At 21.6% G+C, this 20,193-nt stretch overlaps 6 protein-coding genes across 6 annotated transcripts; 4 read left to right on the top strand and 2 right to left on the bottom strand.

Moving 5' to 3' along the window:
- Positions 1 to 374: 374 nt before the first annotated feature.
- SRAE_2000445100 (Armadillo-type fold domain-containing protein) lies at positions 375 to 3,526 on the top strand (the record flags this gene model as incomplete). Its single annotated transcript, XM_024643323.1, has 4 exons — positions 375 to 435; positions 480 to 873; positions 940 to 3,376; positions 3,425 to 3,526. 4 exons carry the CDS (start codon positions 375 to 377, stop codon positions 3,524 to 3,526), a joined length of 2,994 nt encoding a protein of 997 aa, XP_024509004.1.
- A 1,236-nt stretch (positions 3,527 to 4,762) lies between these two features.
- Positions 4,763 to 6,911, top strand: SRAE_2000445000 (Amino acid/polyamine transporter I family-containing protein; the record flags this gene model as incomplete). The annotated part of the gene is made up of 4 exons (XM_024643322.1): positions 4,763 to 5,073; positions 5,127 to 6,319; positions 6,646 to 6,781; positions 6,833 to 6,911. 4 exons carry the CDS (start codon positions 4,763 to 4,765, stop codon positions 6,909 to 6,911), a joined length of 1,719 nt encoding a protein of 572 aa, XP_024509003.1.
- Positions 6,912 to 7,719: 808 nt separating this feature from the next.
- Positions 7,720 to 10,455, top strand: SRAE_2000444900 (Regulator of chromosome condensation, RCC1 repeat and Regulator of chromosome condensation 1/beta-lactamase-inhibitor protein II domain-containing protein; the record flags this gene model as incomplete). Its single annotated transcript, XM_024643321.1, has 3 exons — positions 7,720 to 9,437; positions 9,528 to 9,699; positions 10,420 to 10,455. The coding sequence occupies 3 exons, from the start codon at positions 7,720 to 7,722 to the stop codon at positions 10,453 to 10,455; spliced, it is 1,926 nt and encodes a 641-aa protein (XP_024509002.1).
- Positions 10,456 to 10,733: 278 nt separating this feature from the next.
- SRAE_2000444800 (Hypothetical protein) lies at positions 10,734 to 11,537 on the bottom strand (the record flags this gene model as incomplete). The annotated part of the gene is made up of 2 exons (XM_024643320.1): positions 10,734 to 11,368; positions 11,420 to 11,537. 2 exons carry the CDS (start codon positions 11,535 to 11,537, stop codon positions 10,734 to 10,736), a joined length of 753 nt encoding a protein of 250 aa, XP_024509001.1.
- Positions 11,538 to 13,292: 1,755 nt separating this feature from the next.
- Positions 13,293 to 17,030, top strand: SRAE_2000444700 (MORN motif repeat-containing protein; the record flags this gene model as incomplete). The annotated part of the gene is made up of 4 exons (XM_024643319.1): positions 13,293 to 13,304; positions 14,577 to 15,002; positions 15,059 to 16,912; positions 17,013 to 17,030. 4 exons carry the CDS (start codon positions 13,293 to 13,295, stop codon positions 17,028 to 17,030), a joined length of 2,310 nt encoding a protein of 769 aa, XP_024509000.1.
- A 484-nt stretch (positions 17,031 to 17,514) lies between these two features.
- On the bottom strand, positions 17,515 to 19,738 carry SRAE_2000444600 (Hypothetical protein; the record flags this gene model as incomplete). The annotated part of the gene is made up of 3 exons (XM_024643317.1): positions 17,515 to 18,063; positions 18,382 to 18,888; positions 19,064 to 19,738. The coding sequence occupies 3 exons, from the start codon at positions 19,736 to 19,738 to the stop codon at positions 17,515 to 17,517; spliced, it is 1,731 nt and encodes a 576-aa protein (XP_024508999.1).
- Positions 19,739 to 20,193: the final 455 nt, after the last annotated feature.

The raw sequence follows: 20,193 nt of genomic DNA, 5'->3' as shown, positions 1-20,193 counted from the left end.
ATAATTATTAAAAATTTTTATTTATCAATATATTTTTTAGATTTTTGCACTTTTATTTTTATCAATTTCAACTGGAAGTTTCCTATCTAAAAACACAGTGGAAATAATAAAAAATCTAAATTATAATATAAAAAAACAAGAGTACGACCCTTTCAATGATTAAATTATTATCTAAAAATTAACTAAGAATATATGTACTTAATTAATAAAATATTACAGTCTTTTATTAAATAATAAATTTATCATTATCTTTTTTTTTAATTTACAAATAATAATATTTTCTTATTGTGTAATATTTTGGAGAAATGTAATTACGCATTTAAAAAATCATCGTTAATAATATTGTGATAATTAATCTAAATTCACAGTTAAGAATGAATTTTAAAAATAATGTTACAGTTCCTTTGTCGGAATATCTTTTTGCCATAAAAAAAGGTAACAAATTTTTAGTAAAACTTCTTCATATTAAAATATTTCAGATTTATCTTTGGAGAATCGGAATTTTCAAGAAAATTTGGAAACTATTCCAATGTTGTTAGATCTTCATCCATTATCTTCATATGTCACACCAACATTCTATCGTCTAGTAGATGCTTTTGTAATTTCGGATAACAAGATAAAATTAAGAATCTTAAATATTTGTAAAAGTTGTAGGCATCATTTTGATGCTATAACTGATTTTAATTATATCTCTACAGTGTTATATCGACCTCTTTACAGTAACGATGATTATGCCCGTGTTCTGAATGCCAATCTTTTAGCCCTATTTTGTAAATATACAGCAAAGGATGATGTTATCGTTGAAATAGTCAAAGAAAATATTTATTCACCAGATCCCATAATATCTCAAACAGCTTTTAGTGTAATGGCAGAGTATGTTAAAGTTTTTACAGATTATGCTCAAGCACAGGTTGTTTTATTAATGGAATCATTTTATAGTTATCCATCACCCCGTGTTACTATAACTTTTTTTAAACAATTAATAGATGTTTGTTGTACATTATCAATTAGTGTTGTCAATATAAACAATGCATTTGAAAAATTTTTAAGTGAAATTTATTTACGAACAAAATCTGAACTTGATATGTATTTATTAAAATTTATTGTTTGGATTTCTGTTGGTTCATATAAAAAGATGGATACTGTTTTATCAAAGGTACTTGAACACATTGAAGTGTCTGATGATAACATTAAAAGGAGAGCTTTAATTGAGTTGATACAAAAATATCTTGAAGGAAGTTTTTCATGGCCAAAACATATTATCTACCAATATATTGAAGTTATTGAAACATTGATGAGTGAAGGAGAGCAAAATTATAAGTTAGTTTTTATAATGATAAAATATTTGACAAAATTAAAAACTAGTAATGTTTCTGGAGTCAAAATTATATTTGAATTTTTGGATAAATATATTACGTTAGATGTTCAAACTATTAAAACTGATATTGCTTATGTCTATTATAATATATTTACCCAATATAGTTTTAATGATTATTGTGAATTAGTTAATCCAGAAAAATTAATATTTTTGTTGAATGATACTAATGTTGAGTCAGAAGTTGCTTTCAAAGCCTTGAGATCTTATGTTATTGGTAATACAAATGTTGGATTAAGACATGAATTATTTCAATTATGTATTAATGCTGCAGAAGAAGCAAAATCTGATGATAAAATAAATTTAGCTTTTTCTGTAATGAAAATTCTTTTGTATTTTGAACCAACATTAACACAATATGTTGTTCCATTTGCCATGCGAATGATTAATTTAGGAAGAGGTTTACATTTAAAAAGTTTTTATCAGGTAATATATTGTGTTGGATTAAATGAGACAGTTCCTTGTGAAGCATGGTTATTAAGAATGGATACTGTTGAACCAAGTTTGTTGTATGAAATAGCAATTTTTTCTTTTATTAATGGTCATTGGAGTGTTTCATCATATTTAGTAAATATTATTCAGAAATTAATCGATGGTCTTACGCAAAAAAGTATTATCATTTTAAATATTATTAAATTAATATCAAATTCCGCTATAAATAATTTAATGTATAATGAGATAGAAAATAGTATTGATAACCAAGAATTGGCTGTTGGAACATTTGAAGAGATACTTGGAAAAAATGATAAGTCTCGAAATGTGACGATGATAATTGAATTTTTAAAAGTTCGGGCACGTGTTTTTAAGATGATCATGTCAACGGTTGCGTATTTTGACGAGTCACATGTTGAAATCATACAAGATCATAATGATATGATTAAGTATCAAAAGTATCTTCATGAAGAATTACAATATGATATTATAGAATTAGATGATTATTTAAAAACAACAGATACATTAATCAGTCAAACAATTGATGCGGATTATGAAACAAGATTACAACTTAAATTTTTAAATGAACAAATTATGTTTTTAAAAAGCTTATTACTTCTTTTAATTGGAGATAACGTTGTAGAGTACGTTGATGTTATTAAAGAACGAGAAAAAGATTACACAGAAGTTTTATTGAATAATGGATCTGTAACTGGTTTTAGTGTTTATGATATTGAATCACTAGATACTTATGGATTTGAAAAAATTGACGATAAAATGGATACTAGTACTATAAATAATGATGATAAGGATACATTTTTAAGTAGTCATAATGAAACAAACAATTCTTATAAACCTACTCTTTGGGGTAAAAATTTATTTTATGAAGACAAAGATGTTGTCATGAAAAATAGTGATGTTTCAAATACAGAAAATGGAAATTCAAATGTTGTAGAAAAAGATTTATTAATATTAGATGACAAATCTAACAAATTATTTGATTATGCTGATATTGGTTTAACTAAAAATGATATAAAATATATTCAGTCACGTCTTAAACAAGCTGGTGCTATAAAATATCAAAATTCTTTACCAGAACATACAAATACAAAAGTAAGACTTCATTCATCAGTACTATTTATTAGATATCTTGGTAAAGAAAATTGGGATAAATGTTTAAAGCTAGCCTCAATAATAGAAAAAAGTTCTCCAAAAAATTTAAAAGAATTTTTACAATATAGAGATTCAATTTATGAATGTATATCATGTGCATTTACAGATTATAAAGTAATGATACCATTTATCTTTTATAAAAGATCAAATACAGTTGTTCAATTGGATATATGTCCAAAAGAAGAAATAGATGTAGGAATTTACCTTCCTGAAGGTGGAATATCAATAAATATTGAAGCAATAATTAATTTCACAACTATACATTATAAATTTAGTAAAATAGAACTTGAGCTGTCACATTATGAAGATGATATATTTAAAAAATCAATTATAAAAGAAGGAAGTAAAAGTAGCGATAGCTATTTCAAGGAAACATTCTTTTTAAATATTGAAAAAGTAGGTGTAAATTATAAAAATAATTATTTAATTACAATTTTTTTTTAGAATGGTTGCTTGAAAATGATACTATCTGCTGTTGAAGCTCGCTCAGAGCGCTGTTATCAATTGGCAGAAAGATGCATATATTACAAAACTACTAAAGAATAATAAATATCTAATTAATTATCTTTTTTTTTTCTTTGTAATTGTTAATGTATTAATGTACATTTTTACTATAATATAATTAATTTTGTGATGATAAATTATAGGAATACATAAAGTATAAAATTTGAAATCTCAAATAATAAATTAAAATGATCAAATTGTTACCGCATTAATGATTTTTTTGTTATTTAATAAATTTGATTTTTACTTTTTTAATTATTTTTTTTTTACTTAATGTTCTATTATTATCTTAATAAAAATTTATAAATACTTACAATTATTGTTTCTATTAGCTGTAAAAAAAGTTATATGTAATAAATTTATATTTATCTGAGAAGCAATATAATTTTAAATAATGATATTAATAATAAAACTAATTATTTATTTAAAGTTATTTAGAATATCTGTAACACATTGTACATATTTTCTCTCTTCCTTATAACAATGTAAAGATATATTATTTAATAATTATAATTAACCAGATTATCTGTTAACAATTGTCATTGATTTATAAATGATATTATTTACTTTATAAATATTGGATACCAATAAATATTCTTTTATTAAAATGCTTAAGTGCAAAATATTATATAAAGAAAGTTTATTGCATCATTCTTATTTCCATAATTTAAATCACAAGCATTATCGTAAAAAAAAATATGTCTAGCACAAATTTTATATATATATATCTATCTTTCTATATTATATTAGCTTTCATACTTACATAAAGACTCATTTTTATATATCGATATATATATATATATACATAAAGGACTACACAAAACATTTTTTCATTAATTACAATATAATAATGAAATTTTTTTTTTGACTTATAAAAAAGTTAAAATAAATCATTATTCAAATAAAGTGCAATTTTAACTTTCTTAAATATAAAATTTAATTGTTTTAAACATTAATATTAAAAGTGTATTTATTTTTAAAATGTTTGGGTTCTTTTTATTATTTTTTTTTTATATTTTAAATATATATGTTAATAAGGATAAAAAGTTTAATACACTCCTACCAAAGGGTGTGCTTTAGTTCTTTTGAAAAAGTTATGTATATATAAATATATATGATTGAAATAATATATCATTATTAATTTTATTATTTTAGGTTTTTTAATATAGTATAATTTTAATAAGTAATAAATACACTTATCAAAATATCAGTCAATTAAAATAACATATTTTATATTCTATTTTAAAAAAATTTTTTTACCTTTATAATAAAAATATAATGTCTACTCCTGAACCATGTTCAAAAACATCATTGACAAATGAAGAAAAAACAAATAAAGAAAATTTAGTTAATCGTAATTCTATTGGTGTTCTTCTTGCTATAGGTTATATTATTGGAAATGTTATTGGAGCAGGAGTTTTTGTTGCTCCAACTGAAGTTATCCGTAACACAGAATCAGCTGGTCTTTCTATGATTGTATTCAGTTTTGCAGCTTTAACATCTTTATTTGGAGCTTTATCATATGCAGAAATTGGTTCAATGATAACTGAATCTGGGGCTGATTTTGCATATTTATGTAAAATTAATTGGTAAAATTTTGTTGTTTAAAAAATTTTTTTTTAATTATTATTTTAAATTTTAGGAAATTAGTTGCTTTTGTTTTTATGATAAGTGGATGTTTAATATTATATCCAAGTATTGTGGCAATTCAACTACAAACATTTAGTGAATATTTTTTTAAATGTTTTAATATTAAATTTACTGATTCTTATTATGCTAATATTTATGGAAAATGTTTACAAATTATATTATTATTAATTATTATCCTACTCAACTTTCAATCATTAGGAAAAGTTGTTGCTAAATTTAATATATGTGCATCTGTGTGTAAAATTGCTGCTCCAGCAACGTTAATAATTATAGGAATATATTTTATTTGCAGTAAAGATATATCTAATCATTGGGAACATTCTTTAGAACATGGAAATTATAAACCATTAAATCTTGCTGTTGCATTTATAGCAGCACTTTTTACTTTTGATGGTTGGGATGTATTAAACTTTGGAGCTGGTGAATTAAATAATCCTAGAAGAAATCTTCCAATAGCTGTTATTATAGGAATATTTTTAATAACAACTATAATATTATCATTAAATGCAGCTTATTATAGTATTCTTGATTTAGATACTATACTTACAACAACAACTGTTGCTAGTACTTTTGTATCAAAAACATTTTATATTTTTGAACCTATAATACCAATTGTTATTTGTATCATATTAATTGGTTCATTAAATAGTTCAATATTTGCAGCAAGTCGATTTTTACAATCAGCAGCTGAAAAAAAATATTTACCAAAATTTATTTCATGTAAAAATGGATCATCAGATAGTCCACGTTTAGCTTTAACACTTCATGCCTTATTTGTTATAATTGCTTTATTTTCCGGTAACATTGAATTTCTTCTTAAATTTTCTGGAATTACTCAATGGTGTCAACGTGCTGTAACTGTAGGAGCTTTAATGTGGATACGTTACAAAACTCCAGAATATTATAATCTTAAATCAACTTTCAAATCACCAATAATTGTGCCTTTTATTTTTTTTACAACTTGTATATCAACTGTATTTACGGTGGCATATGAGGAATTGTCTTCTGTCTTATTTAACTTTATTATATTTATAATCTCAGGAACAATATATTTAATCTTTTTTGATGAAAGATTAAAAAAACAAAAAATGCTCCAAAAATTAAAATTATACTTACATAATTTTGATAAAAAATTAGTTGTTATTGCTAAAATAGTTTTTAAATGTGTGCCTGAAGAAGAAGACAGTGCTTGTATGAAAAATGAAACTTACAAAATAGCAAGATAATAAAATTTGTAATAAATAATTTTAAATAAGATCTCTTTTATCACTTATTATTTTTTTTTTTTCGATTGTTAATATATTATAAAAATAGCATAATAAAATTATAAGGAATAAACAATTGTGTATTTCTTAACAATAAGAAGTATAAACATATCTCCAATAAGTAAGTAGACAAATACGAAAGTTATTATTTTTTTTTTTGTTTAATATTTTGTCAATATAATTAATTTATATATTTTCTATATATATATTTTTTCCTTTAAATGTGCTAATAATTTTTATTTTTAGAGATGTGGTTCGATCAGATGCTTTCAGGAGTGATAACAATGGGCTTCGTTGGTGGAGCATTATATATATCTTATCCACTTAACAAACTTGATAATAAAGGTAGAGCATATCGTAGAAATTATGGTACTGTTGATAGGTATGATAAAATATAACATGAATATTGTATTTGTTTATTTTTTTTTTATAGAATTCACAACTCTAAACGTGATCATAGATTGACTGGAAACCAATACGTTATTTCGGGATTAGAATCAATCAAAGGATAATGAAAAGCATTGATAAAATAGAATATTCTTTCTTGAATTTCAATAAATATGTGTGGATTAATTTCTCCAAATAATTAGGTTTATATCCTTAAATAAAATTTTTTTTTAACTTTTATATTATGTTATCTTTTAATGATACATATATGTAACTATTGTTTTATCACTGTTATATATTCATTTTTTAATTGATATAAACAGTTGATATAACTACTGTTTCATTGCTTTTACAAATTTTATAGGAAAGATATATTTTTCCTTCAATATTAACAATATACTCATATATATATATATATGTATATATTAAGCTATTCATTCTTTTTTATCTGTCCAACAACCAAATGAATATTTTTCTTCCTCTTCTTTTTATGGCATAGCCATATACAGACAATTGTATAATTTTAATTACATTTTCCTTCCTTACATGAGTTTTTTTTTTTTTTTTTTTTCAATATAATATATAATACTATAAGAATAATATTTTAACGTTTTTGAAAAGAAAAATATATAGATACATTTTTCAATGCTTATTATTTTTATGGTATATTTTAAAATATTGATTAAATATACGTTTTTTAAAAATGACTTCAAGTTATCTCACTTCTTGTTTTATAAACAAAAATTAAAGCGAGAGATAAATTATTTGTGTGTAATTATATTATATTATTAATGTCATATATTTTGATGTAGAAGCTTCTTATATACAAATGTTTTTATATTTTTATTTTTATACGGTTATTCTTTTTTTTTTTTTAATTATTTTTACACTTGCAAAAATTTTTTTTATATTTTTTTTTAGAATTTTGCATATATGAGATTATACTTATATACTTGGAATAATGGTATTATTAAGGAAGTGGAGAATTATGAAAAAATTATTGATACAACATCAAAAAATTATACTTTAATTGATGGTTGTTTATATGATGGTGAAAATAAAGTTTTTACTGAATTACCTAAAATAACATCATTTTATTCACATTTGGGAAAAGTTTTTTTATTTAATAAAGAAATGAATAAAATATTTTATTGGAGAAATGAAAGTTGGAATGAAATTATATTATTGAAAAATAATAAAAAAAATGTTCATTGTATAGATCATGATATAGAGGAAAATATTATTTTTATAAAGAAACTAGTTATATCTAAAGATACAGGTTGTTGTCTTGATAAGTATGGTAAATTATGGAGTTTTGATATTGATAAATTGATTACCAATACAATTATTGAATGTATTTTTATTAACTTTGGTATTGAAAGATCCGTTCTCGATTTAGTTAGTGGTAATAATCATTTTATAGCATTAGTTGGAAAAGTATTAAATGAAGGAGTTTTTAAAATTGATGATAATAATATAAATGTTGATTATAATGATTTTCCAAAATCTGAAAATATTAATCAAACAATTGAAGAATCAAAAGAAGTTATAGAAAATTTAAATGAAAATATTATAAATGAAAAAGATAAAACAATCCTTCGTCGTGAAAGTGAGCGATTATTTTCATGGAAACCATTTTCAAATAAAAAACAATTTGAACATCATAGTACAACTGAATTAGCAATATCATATCAACTTAATGAAATAAATTTTGACATGCCAAAAGATGTCAATCGTTTTACGACACAATTTTGTTTTGTTAATTTACAAAATATTATTAGAAAAAAGAAGGAATCATTTTTAGGTAATTCTGAAGATTCTATATTTATACCTGATATCAAAAAAAATAATGAAGATAAAATTATAACAGAAATTTTTTCCTGGGGTAATAATGATTTTGGACAATTAGGTTGTGGTGATAAATTTCATCGTGATACACCACAAAAAATTAATGGATTTGAGGATAAAAAAATTATAAAAATAGTTTCTGGTAGTGATCATTCTTTAGCATTAACAGCCTCAGGGCAATTATATGTATGGGGTTCTAATATAAATGGTCAATTAAAACAACAAAACCAAGAATTTTTTTTAACACCATTTCTTTTTAAAGTTGGATATAGTAATCATATTATTGATGTTGATGCTAGTCAGGATTGTACAGCTCTTCTTATTGGAAATACTACAAGTGAAGATAAATATATTATTATCAGTGGTTATGATCGAAATACTAAACAAGTTAATATTAAGTATTTAAAAGGCGTTTCTGGAATAAATATTGAACCAGGAATAGGGATATTTATAAAATCATGGTTACAAACATCAAAGATTGTAATCGTGAATAATTGTATAAAATATTTATCTATGATAGGAGATTTAACTCGAATTAGTGGATGTATTTATGAAAGGTTTAAAGATAAAGTAGAATTTATTAATGTTATCAAAAATTTAAAATCAAATTTAAAAAAACTTGCCATTAATAGTGGTTATATTGTTGGTAACCTACATAAATATTTAATAAATGGAATAGATTTTAATGATAAGATTGTTGAAGAAAAAATGGCCAATGATGAATTTTTAAAACTTTTAATAGATTATTATTGGAGTGTAATACATTGTTATACTTGTGGAGTTTTTACAAATTTAACTTTAGGGTAAATTTTTATAAATAATTTATTTTTATAACAAAAATATTATTTAAAAAAAAAGAAAAGAAAATAATATATAAATTTTTATCTTTGTAGAGATGAAAATGATAGTATCATTGAAAGATTGTGCCATGATTATTCTATTGTATCCAGAAAAAAACATATAAATTTAAAAAAGATATTTCAACTAGCAAGTAATCAACTTCCTTTTAGAAAACAGGATTCATGTGATTTAAAAGATTTGGATAATGAAAACTTGAAACATGATGTAAGTTATCATGTTTTTATTTTAAAAAAAAATATACATATATATATATATTTATGTATATATATTACTAAATAGCTCAAGGTTCATTTGATATTTTTAGTAAATGTTAGGCGTATATATATATATAAAGAAAAATTTTTATTTATTGATGCGTTGTAAAATAATAAGTAACTGGACGTGATAAACGTACAGTTGCAGCATGATTTATTGTAATTTTAATTTAGTTTGATAGATTGATATTAAATTTTCTTATGCTTCATTAATAGTAGTTAACAAAAAGTACAAAAATGGTCTTTTTATATGTCGTCATACTATTAACTAATTATTTTAAAACATTTGTATCCCATTTATATATACAAGACATATTTTATTAATTAAAAGAGAGTAAAATTTTTACCATTTTATAAATATATACTATATAAAAAAAGTATTATAAAAAGTTATAGTAGGACACACTATAATTATATATTTATATGAGTATGTTAAATGACAATTAAATAATGGTAATTTATTAAAAATATTACACAAAGTTTTATATTTAATGTACAATTATTTTTAGAATTATTTATTATTTTATATGGTAATAAGAGAATTTAACATAAATTATATAAATTTTATCTCAATAAAAATTTGAGAATATTATATTTTAATAATGATTATAATATAGTAGTATTAAAAAAAATGTGTTAATAAAAAGTTAAAATAATTTTTTTTTTATAGTTATATATACAGAGAACGTTAATTATTTGTGAGTAACATCTAAAAAATCTAAAATAATATGAAGAGAGACCAATAATATTTTTTTTAAGTTATTTGAGTTTGTTAGTACTACAAAAAATAAAAATATTTCTTTTGATACAAAAGATTATCATAGAATATATGTATTAATATTCGTAGTGAATTTTGTAGATATTTTTGTTCTATTATTCCGGTATCTTTCCTTTAAAAAATATTTTCAAAAAAAGAGATGTTGTTATGTACATATTTTGTTGAAAAAAGTTAACTTTTTTTTTGTATATAATTTTTCTAAAACTTTAATTTTGTTTATATCCAATTGTCTTTTTTAATTCAGTAATAAATTCTTCAGTACACTCACAACATATTGTACATATCATTCCTATTGAATAACCTTTATTATTTGAACATGTATTTAATTCAATAAAATGTTGTTTACATGTTTGAGGAATATTGTTCTCTGAAATTTCTGTAAAAGGTTCAGTAATATGATTCATAATATCTTCTGGATATGGACCATCACAACCAACCATTTGACAATTAGGTTTACTTATTTTTTCAAAATTTCCACCTTGTAAAAAGTATGAGGCAGGATTAGCTACAGCATTATTACCATTAAATAATGACTTTGAATTTATATCAAATTGTCCCTCTGAATTATGTTGTATTTTAGGAACTTCACCAATACTTTTTGTATTAAAAAATTTATTTTTTTCTATTGGATTATTTTCCATTTCCATAGGTGTCATACCAATAACAAAAGCATCATTTGAATTTTCATTACTATCTTCTTTTACTAACATTGCTTCTTTTGGTAATTGTGAAGGATTTATAAATCTAAACATTGAAATATCTCCATCATCAGGATTGACTTCTGGTTCAATAGCTATTTGTGGAACAACATGAGCTTGTGATAATGGCCTATACTGTAAGACTAAAAAATAAAATATAAAATTTATAATTAATAAAATAATTAATTATTTACCCTCAGCACGAGTAGCACTATTTTTATCAAGTTTATAGTTAATTAAACTAGGAGTTCCAATAATGAATGAGATCAATGTTAAAGTTATAATGTTATAAATGAAAATTATTATATGCATAATCTTAAAGAATATTTGCGGTATTCTTATCACTAAACTCCGTGGAACTGCTTTATATATAAAAATTTTTTTATAAATATTGCACCCAAATATATCAAATGACCGCCTTTCTCATTTTGCGGATCATGAATCCCACCTTTTTATTATTTTCATTGAAATAGATACTAAACAATTGTTTTTTTTTTTCAATCAAGGCGTTTATTTATATATTTGCGCACCTTAAATTACCATCATCTCTATCGGCATAAAAATATAATATAATAAATATATATGAAAATACATATATATTTATTATATATATATATATGTATATAAATATATTATCATATACTCTTTCTGGTTATACTTTGTTTAAACTTCTTTTTTACTTACTTTTTCTTTTTTTTTTTTGATCAACTATAAATATTAATTGATAAAAAAAAACAATTTGTATATATAATTTTTTTAAATAAATGAAAATAATTGTTAATAATTTTAATTTAACTCAAAAAAAAAATAATTAAAAATATCACAAAAGTAATTAACACATGACACAAGTTTAATCATGTATTCATCATATATCATTTTATAAATTATATACATTCATTCATAAAGTATTTTGATAAACTGATATTAAAGTACTATGGTCATATAAATTGTTAAATATAATCGGAAAATGTCTTTTTATTAAAAATTATACAAATAAGTTGTTTATGGTGTTTCAAACTGACCTATCTAAACATTATTTTTATTATAAAAATATATATTATCTTTAGGTGTATCTTTTTTCTATGTATCAGTGTATTACTTACTTTCTTCTTTTTTGATGTACATCTTCTTTTATACTTTATTTTGTCAAATCAACAAAAGAGGGACGCTTTTTTAAATTTTTATATCACGAGATTCTTAAAATAGTTATCTCATTTAATTTTAAGTTATCAAACATCTTATGACTTATTAGACAATTTTTATTCAAATAATATAATTATCATTAAACAATTTTATATGGAATATTGATAATTAAATGAGCCTTTGAATATATTCTTTTTTAAAAAGTTTAGTTATCATATAAAAATATTTGTTAATGTTACAGAAAATAAATATCAAAAAAAAATATATATAAAAAATAAAATGTAATTAGATTTCTTAGTAATAATATTATTCACAATTTAACAAAAGATACAAAGTTTCAATAGTATAACTAATTTTAATTCACTCTTATTTTTAATGATATTCAAAGTTCTTATCTTGTTTATTATTATTTTAACTTAAATTGTTTTTTTTAAACAATTGTACTTATAATTATTATAAATATATAAGTATTTTTATTTTGTTTTTAATTTGGTATATCAATAAAGTTTTATTTTTTTCATAAAATTTTCAATTTTTTTCAATATTAATTATTAATAAAATTAAAAAAAAAAAAACTTTTAAATATTTTGATATCTAGAAAAAAAAAATTAATTAGATATATTGAATTTATATATTTCAAATTTTTAGGACTATATACTTAATTATGGTTATCTAGATTCTCTAAACATTTTTATTCTCTGTATTTGATAGTTTTTTTTTATATCAACTTAATGGTTATAAGAAAACATTTTTAATTGTAAAAATGAATTTTATGTTTATTTCTTTAAATTATTTAGGGATAATTATTTTTCCAAAAATAATTAATAGATATTTAATAATTAATAGTTTTCATGGACAGGTACCTTTTTATTTTTTAATTAAAATATTATTTTTAATATAGACAATAGTTAAGTAATTTAAAGAATGGAATGTAAAGTATGTTGAGCGTCATGAAATCCACATAAGAAATACAATACCTCTCCATCTTTTATTGTAATGTTTTTGATAAATTATTGAAAAATAAATTTAACACACATAATATTAAATTAATTTTTGATTGATCACTTTACAATTATATATAGTAGACATCTCAAAAATACACCATAACTCATTTGTTTTTTTTGTTGATAATTTTTGATGTGATTATTTTTTTTATTAACTTCATAAAAATATCTTTTTATACTTTACTTTTAGTTCATTAATTTAAAATAGTACATTGAAATTTCTTTTCATAAACATATATTATTTATAGTTGTTAATAACGTGCCATTTATCAGAAATATTTTTCTAATTATATTTTATGTATTTTTATAATCTTGATTTTTTTTTTTTTTAATTTAACAAATCACTTAAAAATTTGATTATTTTCTTGTCTTAATCAAATTTAATGGGAAACGAAGAGTAAAAAGATAAATATTTATCACTTTTTTTTTTATATTAAATAAAAATTTTTATAATATATAAATATATATAAAGTTCCTGTTAAAAGTATAATTTTAATGCTATAAATTTTATCTCCATAAATCAACAATTACGTTACTTTTTTTTTTAATAATAAAATAAAAAGCAATAAAAATTTTAATAGGTATTATTTGAAACATACATCTTATAAATAAAAATTTCATTACCTATTCATAAAATAATTACAAATATAATTTTCTTTTTACAAAAATTTTGTATTCAAATAATTTTATTTTTATATCCAAAAAATATTTTCATTAAAACTAGACATCTTTTATTGCCTTTTAAGATTAAAAATTATATATTATAAAATATTGCTACGCTACTTTTTTTTTTTTTTTTTTGATCATTTTAAAATACCATATAAATATAGTCATAGTTATTTTCTTAGTAAAATAAATTGTAAAAATATGTACATAAATAAATATAAATATATATATATGAATATAAATTTATTGAAATAATTGTTTCACTACATTTATCACTAACCTTTCTTTTCATTTATATTTTATACACAAAAAAAATACATATATATCGTCAATTCATTCAACTTTAAAATCATTAAAAATATCAAAACTTGTCCAATAGCTGAAAATAATTTTAATTAAATATAAAATAAAACAGTTACAATTATAAATAATACTAAACTTTTTAAAAAAAATATTTGGTAATATAATAAAAATTTCTTTAAAAAAACAAAATAATATTATCATCTTCATTTTTTTTTATAAAAAAATTTTTTTATAGAGAAATGAAATATTATGGATAAAATATTTTAAATTACTTGAAATAATAGATAAATATTCTGAATCAACATATGATTTATGGCAAAATGTAACATCACTTGATCAAAATATTGTTAAAGCATTAAAGAATGATAAAAGAATACATTTATATACTATTAATAATCCAAAATTAAAAGATATCTCATCAATATCTTCAAATCCATTAAAAAATTTAATTGGAAGAAGTTGGATAAAGTTAATTATTTTTAATGATGGTATTGTAATTATTGATAAAAATGATTATATATTTCTTGAATTTCCTCTTTTATGGATTTTTGAAAAAGAAATTGGAGAAAGTAATAATAATGATAATAATAGTAATAATATATTATCAATTATTTCACCAGAATATGAATTTGAATTAGATACTGGTGATGTTAATATAAAGGTAGTCTAAATTTTATAGATATATAATAAAAAAAAAACTTATTTTTATATTTTTAGACAGAGGTAATAAAAGCTTCAATTTTTTGGTATAATTATTTATCATTTTTAAAATTTTTATCATATCATAAAAATAATAATTTTGATGAAATTCCACCAATTGAACGTTTTGTATCATATAAATTTACATCTTCTCATCAAGTTTTTAGAAATGCCACATATACTGGATTTTGGAAAAAGGGTAAACCAAATGGAAATGGTATTATTATATTTCCAGGTGGTAAAAGATATAAAGGAAATTTTAAAAATGGTTTAATTGAAGGATATGGTAAACTTCAGGTTCCTGTTGATAATACACCATCAACAACAACAGCTTATTTTATGCAAAATGTTTTTTTTTCAAGTGTTGAAATACATCCATTATCTATTGAAGAAATAAAAAAGAAAAAATATGATTATATGGAAGGTATATTTAAGAATGGTGTTCTTCATGGTCTTGCAATGATTCGTTTTGCTAATGGTGATACATATATGGGATATTTTAAAAATGGTCATCGTGAAGGATTTGGTATCAATTGTCAATTATCATTTGGTGTTGGTGAAAAAATGTATTGTGGTCAATTTAAAAATGATATGAAACATGGTTATGGTGTCTACAGTACAAATCATGAAAAATATTTAGGTATGTGGGAGAATGACTTACGTCATGGAAAAGGTTGTCAAATAACAATAGATGGTGTTTATCATGAAGGAACTTTTGACAAAGATCGTTTTATTAGAGGACAAATGATATATTATTGTGAGAATCTTTTAACAACAATATTTAATGGAGATTTTGATAAAGAAGGAATAGCAAATGGAAAAGGAATTCTACATACATCACCTTTTGATTATATTGAAGGTTATTTTCAAGGAAATATATTGTTTAATGAGTTAAAAATTACCAATGCAATATATAAAAGAAAAAATGATGTATTGTTAATGGATCCAATTCTCCGACTTGTCTCACCTGTTATTGATGAAATGATTATTAATATTAATGAGAATATTGCTGATGTTGGTGAGAGATGGCTTGATGTTTTTACACATTTTTTAGAAGATCATTTTAAAATTGAATGTCATATAGAAGAATTAGAATCTTTACAAAATATTGATAGAAATAAAATATGGGAAGAAATGTTATCTTCATATAATAAAATTCAACAACAATTATTAATAGAAAATGATAATATTAATATAAATGATAATAATTTAATGGATGAAAAATTTATACCAAAATATAATTTACCATGGAATGTTGAATATTATAATATGGTTGATAATTATTTCAAAACATCTATTAATTTATCTTATCATCCAATAAATCGTTTAATTAAAGGAATGTTAGAGGTATTTACTTTTGCTTATGATAAAATTGGAGCACATAAATGTTTATATCAGCAAATTGTTGTTGAACTTCATGTAATTATAAGAAGATTATACATAATTATGAGATGTTTATTTCCAAATTTACCATCATCAGAAAATATGTATACTGTTGTTGAAAATAATGATAATAGTAAAAACAATGATATTGAAAATAATACACCAGCATGTAATTTTATTGGAAATTATTTTTTTATTGAAGGTTATGCTGTACTATTTACAGTATTTCAAATGCATTGTCAGGAAGCAGATCAAAAATATTTTGAAAGAATATGTTATTTAAATACATTTAATGATTCAAAATTAAGTGATATGATGGGATTAGGTGATTATTTAAAACCATCTTCAATAATATATCAAATTGATAATAATTTACCTAACATAGAATATTATAAAACTGCTATTCATATCTTTCAAACACTCTCAGGACAATGTAATCCAGTTAAAAAACTTTCTATTCTTGAAGAAACATTTGATGATATATTAAAGGTATGTTTTCCATTAAAATTTATTAATATAAAAAAAAATATATATACAATAAAAACAAGGACCCAGGGGAAATAATATTATATAAAAATGATAATTATAGGAAGTTGCAAATACATAATATAATATTAATAATATTGTTGTATTAACATAAAAATGATATATAGATAAGTGTACTAAAATCTTACAATAAATTGGTAGATTGATTGATAGAAAAAAAAAAAGCTAAATACTTTCATCGTTGGCAGTTATTTGTATATATTTATACCAAGAAGTGTTATCTTTTTGTTGATATTTCTTTTTTTTCATATGAATATAAAATTGTTTTTAAATTCTTCTTGGAATAATGGTAGAAGAAAGTAATCTTGTTTAGTAATAAATATATATTAAAAAAAAGAAATATATTTTTAGAAATGATAGTAATATGAGGTATATCATAAAAAGAGGCAATTTATCTTCTGATAAATAATTTTGTTTGTGTATGTTTTTTTTTATATATATATATATTCTCCTCCAACAGACACAATTCTCAGATTTAAAGAATAATCATATTGTTATTTTATATACAAGTAACAATTTTTTCATTGCATATTCAACTATTTTATTTAATTATTTAAAAGATTGTTTAATATTCCATCTAACAAATCATTGAATGTTTCTTTGGAAACAGGTGTATTAGAGACAATTGTTGGAGATGAACTTTTAATGGAATTATCTGTTGATGATGAAATTGATGATGAATCAGCCTCAGTAGAAGATGGTGAATGAATATCTTCATCGAGAACAATTCCCTCTTTTATATCTTTTGTATCATCTTCAATTTCATTATTACATTCATTTTTATCTTTTGAAACATTTGGTGTGACAGATCTTGAATTAACTGTCAATAGTGAATTATATTTTCTTTCCTCATTACAATTTAATTTAACACCACAATTAGAATAATTAGAATCAGCTGATGTGTAACCTGATTCATCAATTTTAATATCTCCTTTTCCAATAGTTTCCTTGTTATTAGTCTCTTCTTTCATTTCTTCATCATTCCACATACTGGCAAAAATTTCTGTATTTAACATACGAGTTGCTTCACCATTCATTAAACACATTGCTGCTAAACTTTCAACTAATCTTGCTTTACCATCACTTGGGATAAGCTAAAAAAAAAAAAATTTTTAAAGATATACAAATATTTATCTATATTATTTTTATAGTACTAAAAAAAAAAACTACTTGTCTTATGTAACCAGTCAATATAATTATAATGAAAATTAGTAAAATAATAAAAATTGACAATATATATATATTAACTAAAATAGTAGTTTTTTTTCCATTTATATACATTCATTAAAGAATATTTTTTTTAAAGTTAATTTTAATGTAATGTATAAAAAAAAAATAGTATTATTATTCTTTATAATAATGTTGTTTTTTTTTATATATATATATTTTAATAATAAAACGTAAATACTTACATTATCGGGATGGTGTCTTTTAGGACTGTTATCTGAAGCTTTACTACCAATATTTTTTTTTTTAATTACTAATGGCATATCACTGAATGCTCTTCTTCTTTCAAATAATTCTATTGATGATCTACCAGAGTTTGTACAAGATGTTTGTTTAATAGTATCATCATCACATGTACCATCATTAATACAAGCAGTTGAGGACATCTGTTCAATGTATCCTGTTGAAGATGAAGACATTTTCCTTTTTCTACTTATTGATTCATTAGAATTTTTTATTGTACTTATTTTATTATTTAATAATAATGATGATTTATTAATACCAACATTTTCTGATATCTTTTTAATTTTATCAGATTGTGAAAGAATACTTGAAGTATCTTGGAATAGTAATTTATTTTCATCAAATGCTGTTCCACTATTTAAGGATGATGTAACTGTTATAGGATTTGAAATTATATCACCATTAACTTCTGTTTTTATATTATTAGATGTTAAAATATTTGATTGATTCTAAAAAAAAATAAATAAATAAATATATATTTATATAATTATATTAATTTATGCTTTATCAAAATGACATATAATTATTTATAATTACTGTCATATTTTTTTTTATCAAATTTATTATGTCTTTCATAATTTAAATAATAAGATATTACATATATTTTTTATTAGTATAACTTACATAAACAATACCATTGTTTTGAAATTTGTTCTGATTAGCTGTTAATAAATTAGCCAAATGTTGAAGATAGAGATTCGAATTAACAGTTGTTCCTGCTCCTGATGAAGGAGTACTATTATTAAATAGATTATTGTTATTAGATGAAGGTTGAAATGAAGATATTGAACCATCATTTGATAATGTCATTCTATCATAAACTGAAGTTGGTGTTTGTTGAGCTTTTTGTTGTTGTGGTGGTTGTTGTGGAATGCTTACAGGAGTAGGAAGAAATTGTCGATTTTTGGTAAGTGTTGGAGTTTGATTACTTCCTAATGCTTGTAACATCATCAAATTAATGAGATTTTGTGAATTGAGTGAATTATTACCAAAAATTAAAGGATTTGATATAATTAAGTTGATAAGATTATCAAGAGACAATTGTGGTGAGTTATAGAGATAATTGTTTGAGAAACTGTTCGTATTTCCACTTATCATTGGTAATAGTCCCATTGAAGTAGAAATATTATTACCTCCACTATTAGTTGCATTAGTGGGAGAATTAAATGTAGATAAGAAAGGTGAAGAATGAGATACGTTTTGGTTATTAATAGAATTATTTAATTGGAGTACACTCCTTAAAAAATCACCATTATATATAGTATCTTGAGAAAGTGTATCTATAGTACCAGATTGCATATCTTTTTTTTTAAATTCTTTTAGTTCAATTATTAGGTTTCTTTTTTTTTTTTTAATAATTAAAATTTTAAAATCATAAACTAAAAGAAACCAATAATAATGACTTATATAAAAATATGTGAATTTATTTTACTACAATTATAATGTATGTCTTTTCTTTATTCAGTTTCTTACAACAACTAGTAAAACAACTAATAATTCTATTAAAAATCTGGGAAATTTTAAAATTCTTATTTTTAGGTTCTCTTCTTTTTTTTTTTCCTTTTTTAGTATAATAATTAATAATCCACAAATAGATTTTATAATAAATTTGAAGGTTAAATCTCTGTAATGAAATAAATAATAAACATGAGAGTACTTCATTTTGGCAAACAAAATTTCTCACCCCTTCATATCTTTAGATATAATAAAAGGAGAGTTTGTGCGGTCCAGACAAACATGAAGCATATTATAAA

This window comes from Strongyloides ratti (genome assembly GCF_001040885.1).
Source record: "Strongyloides ratti genome assembly S_ratti_ED321, chromosome : 2".
Lineage (NCBI taxonomy): Eukaryota > Metazoa > Nematoda > Chromadorea > Rhabditida > Strongyloididae > Strongyloides > Strongyloides ratti.
The sequence above is the reverse complement of the archived record's forward strand: the minus strand, read 5'-3'. Positions and strand labels throughout refer to the sequence as shown.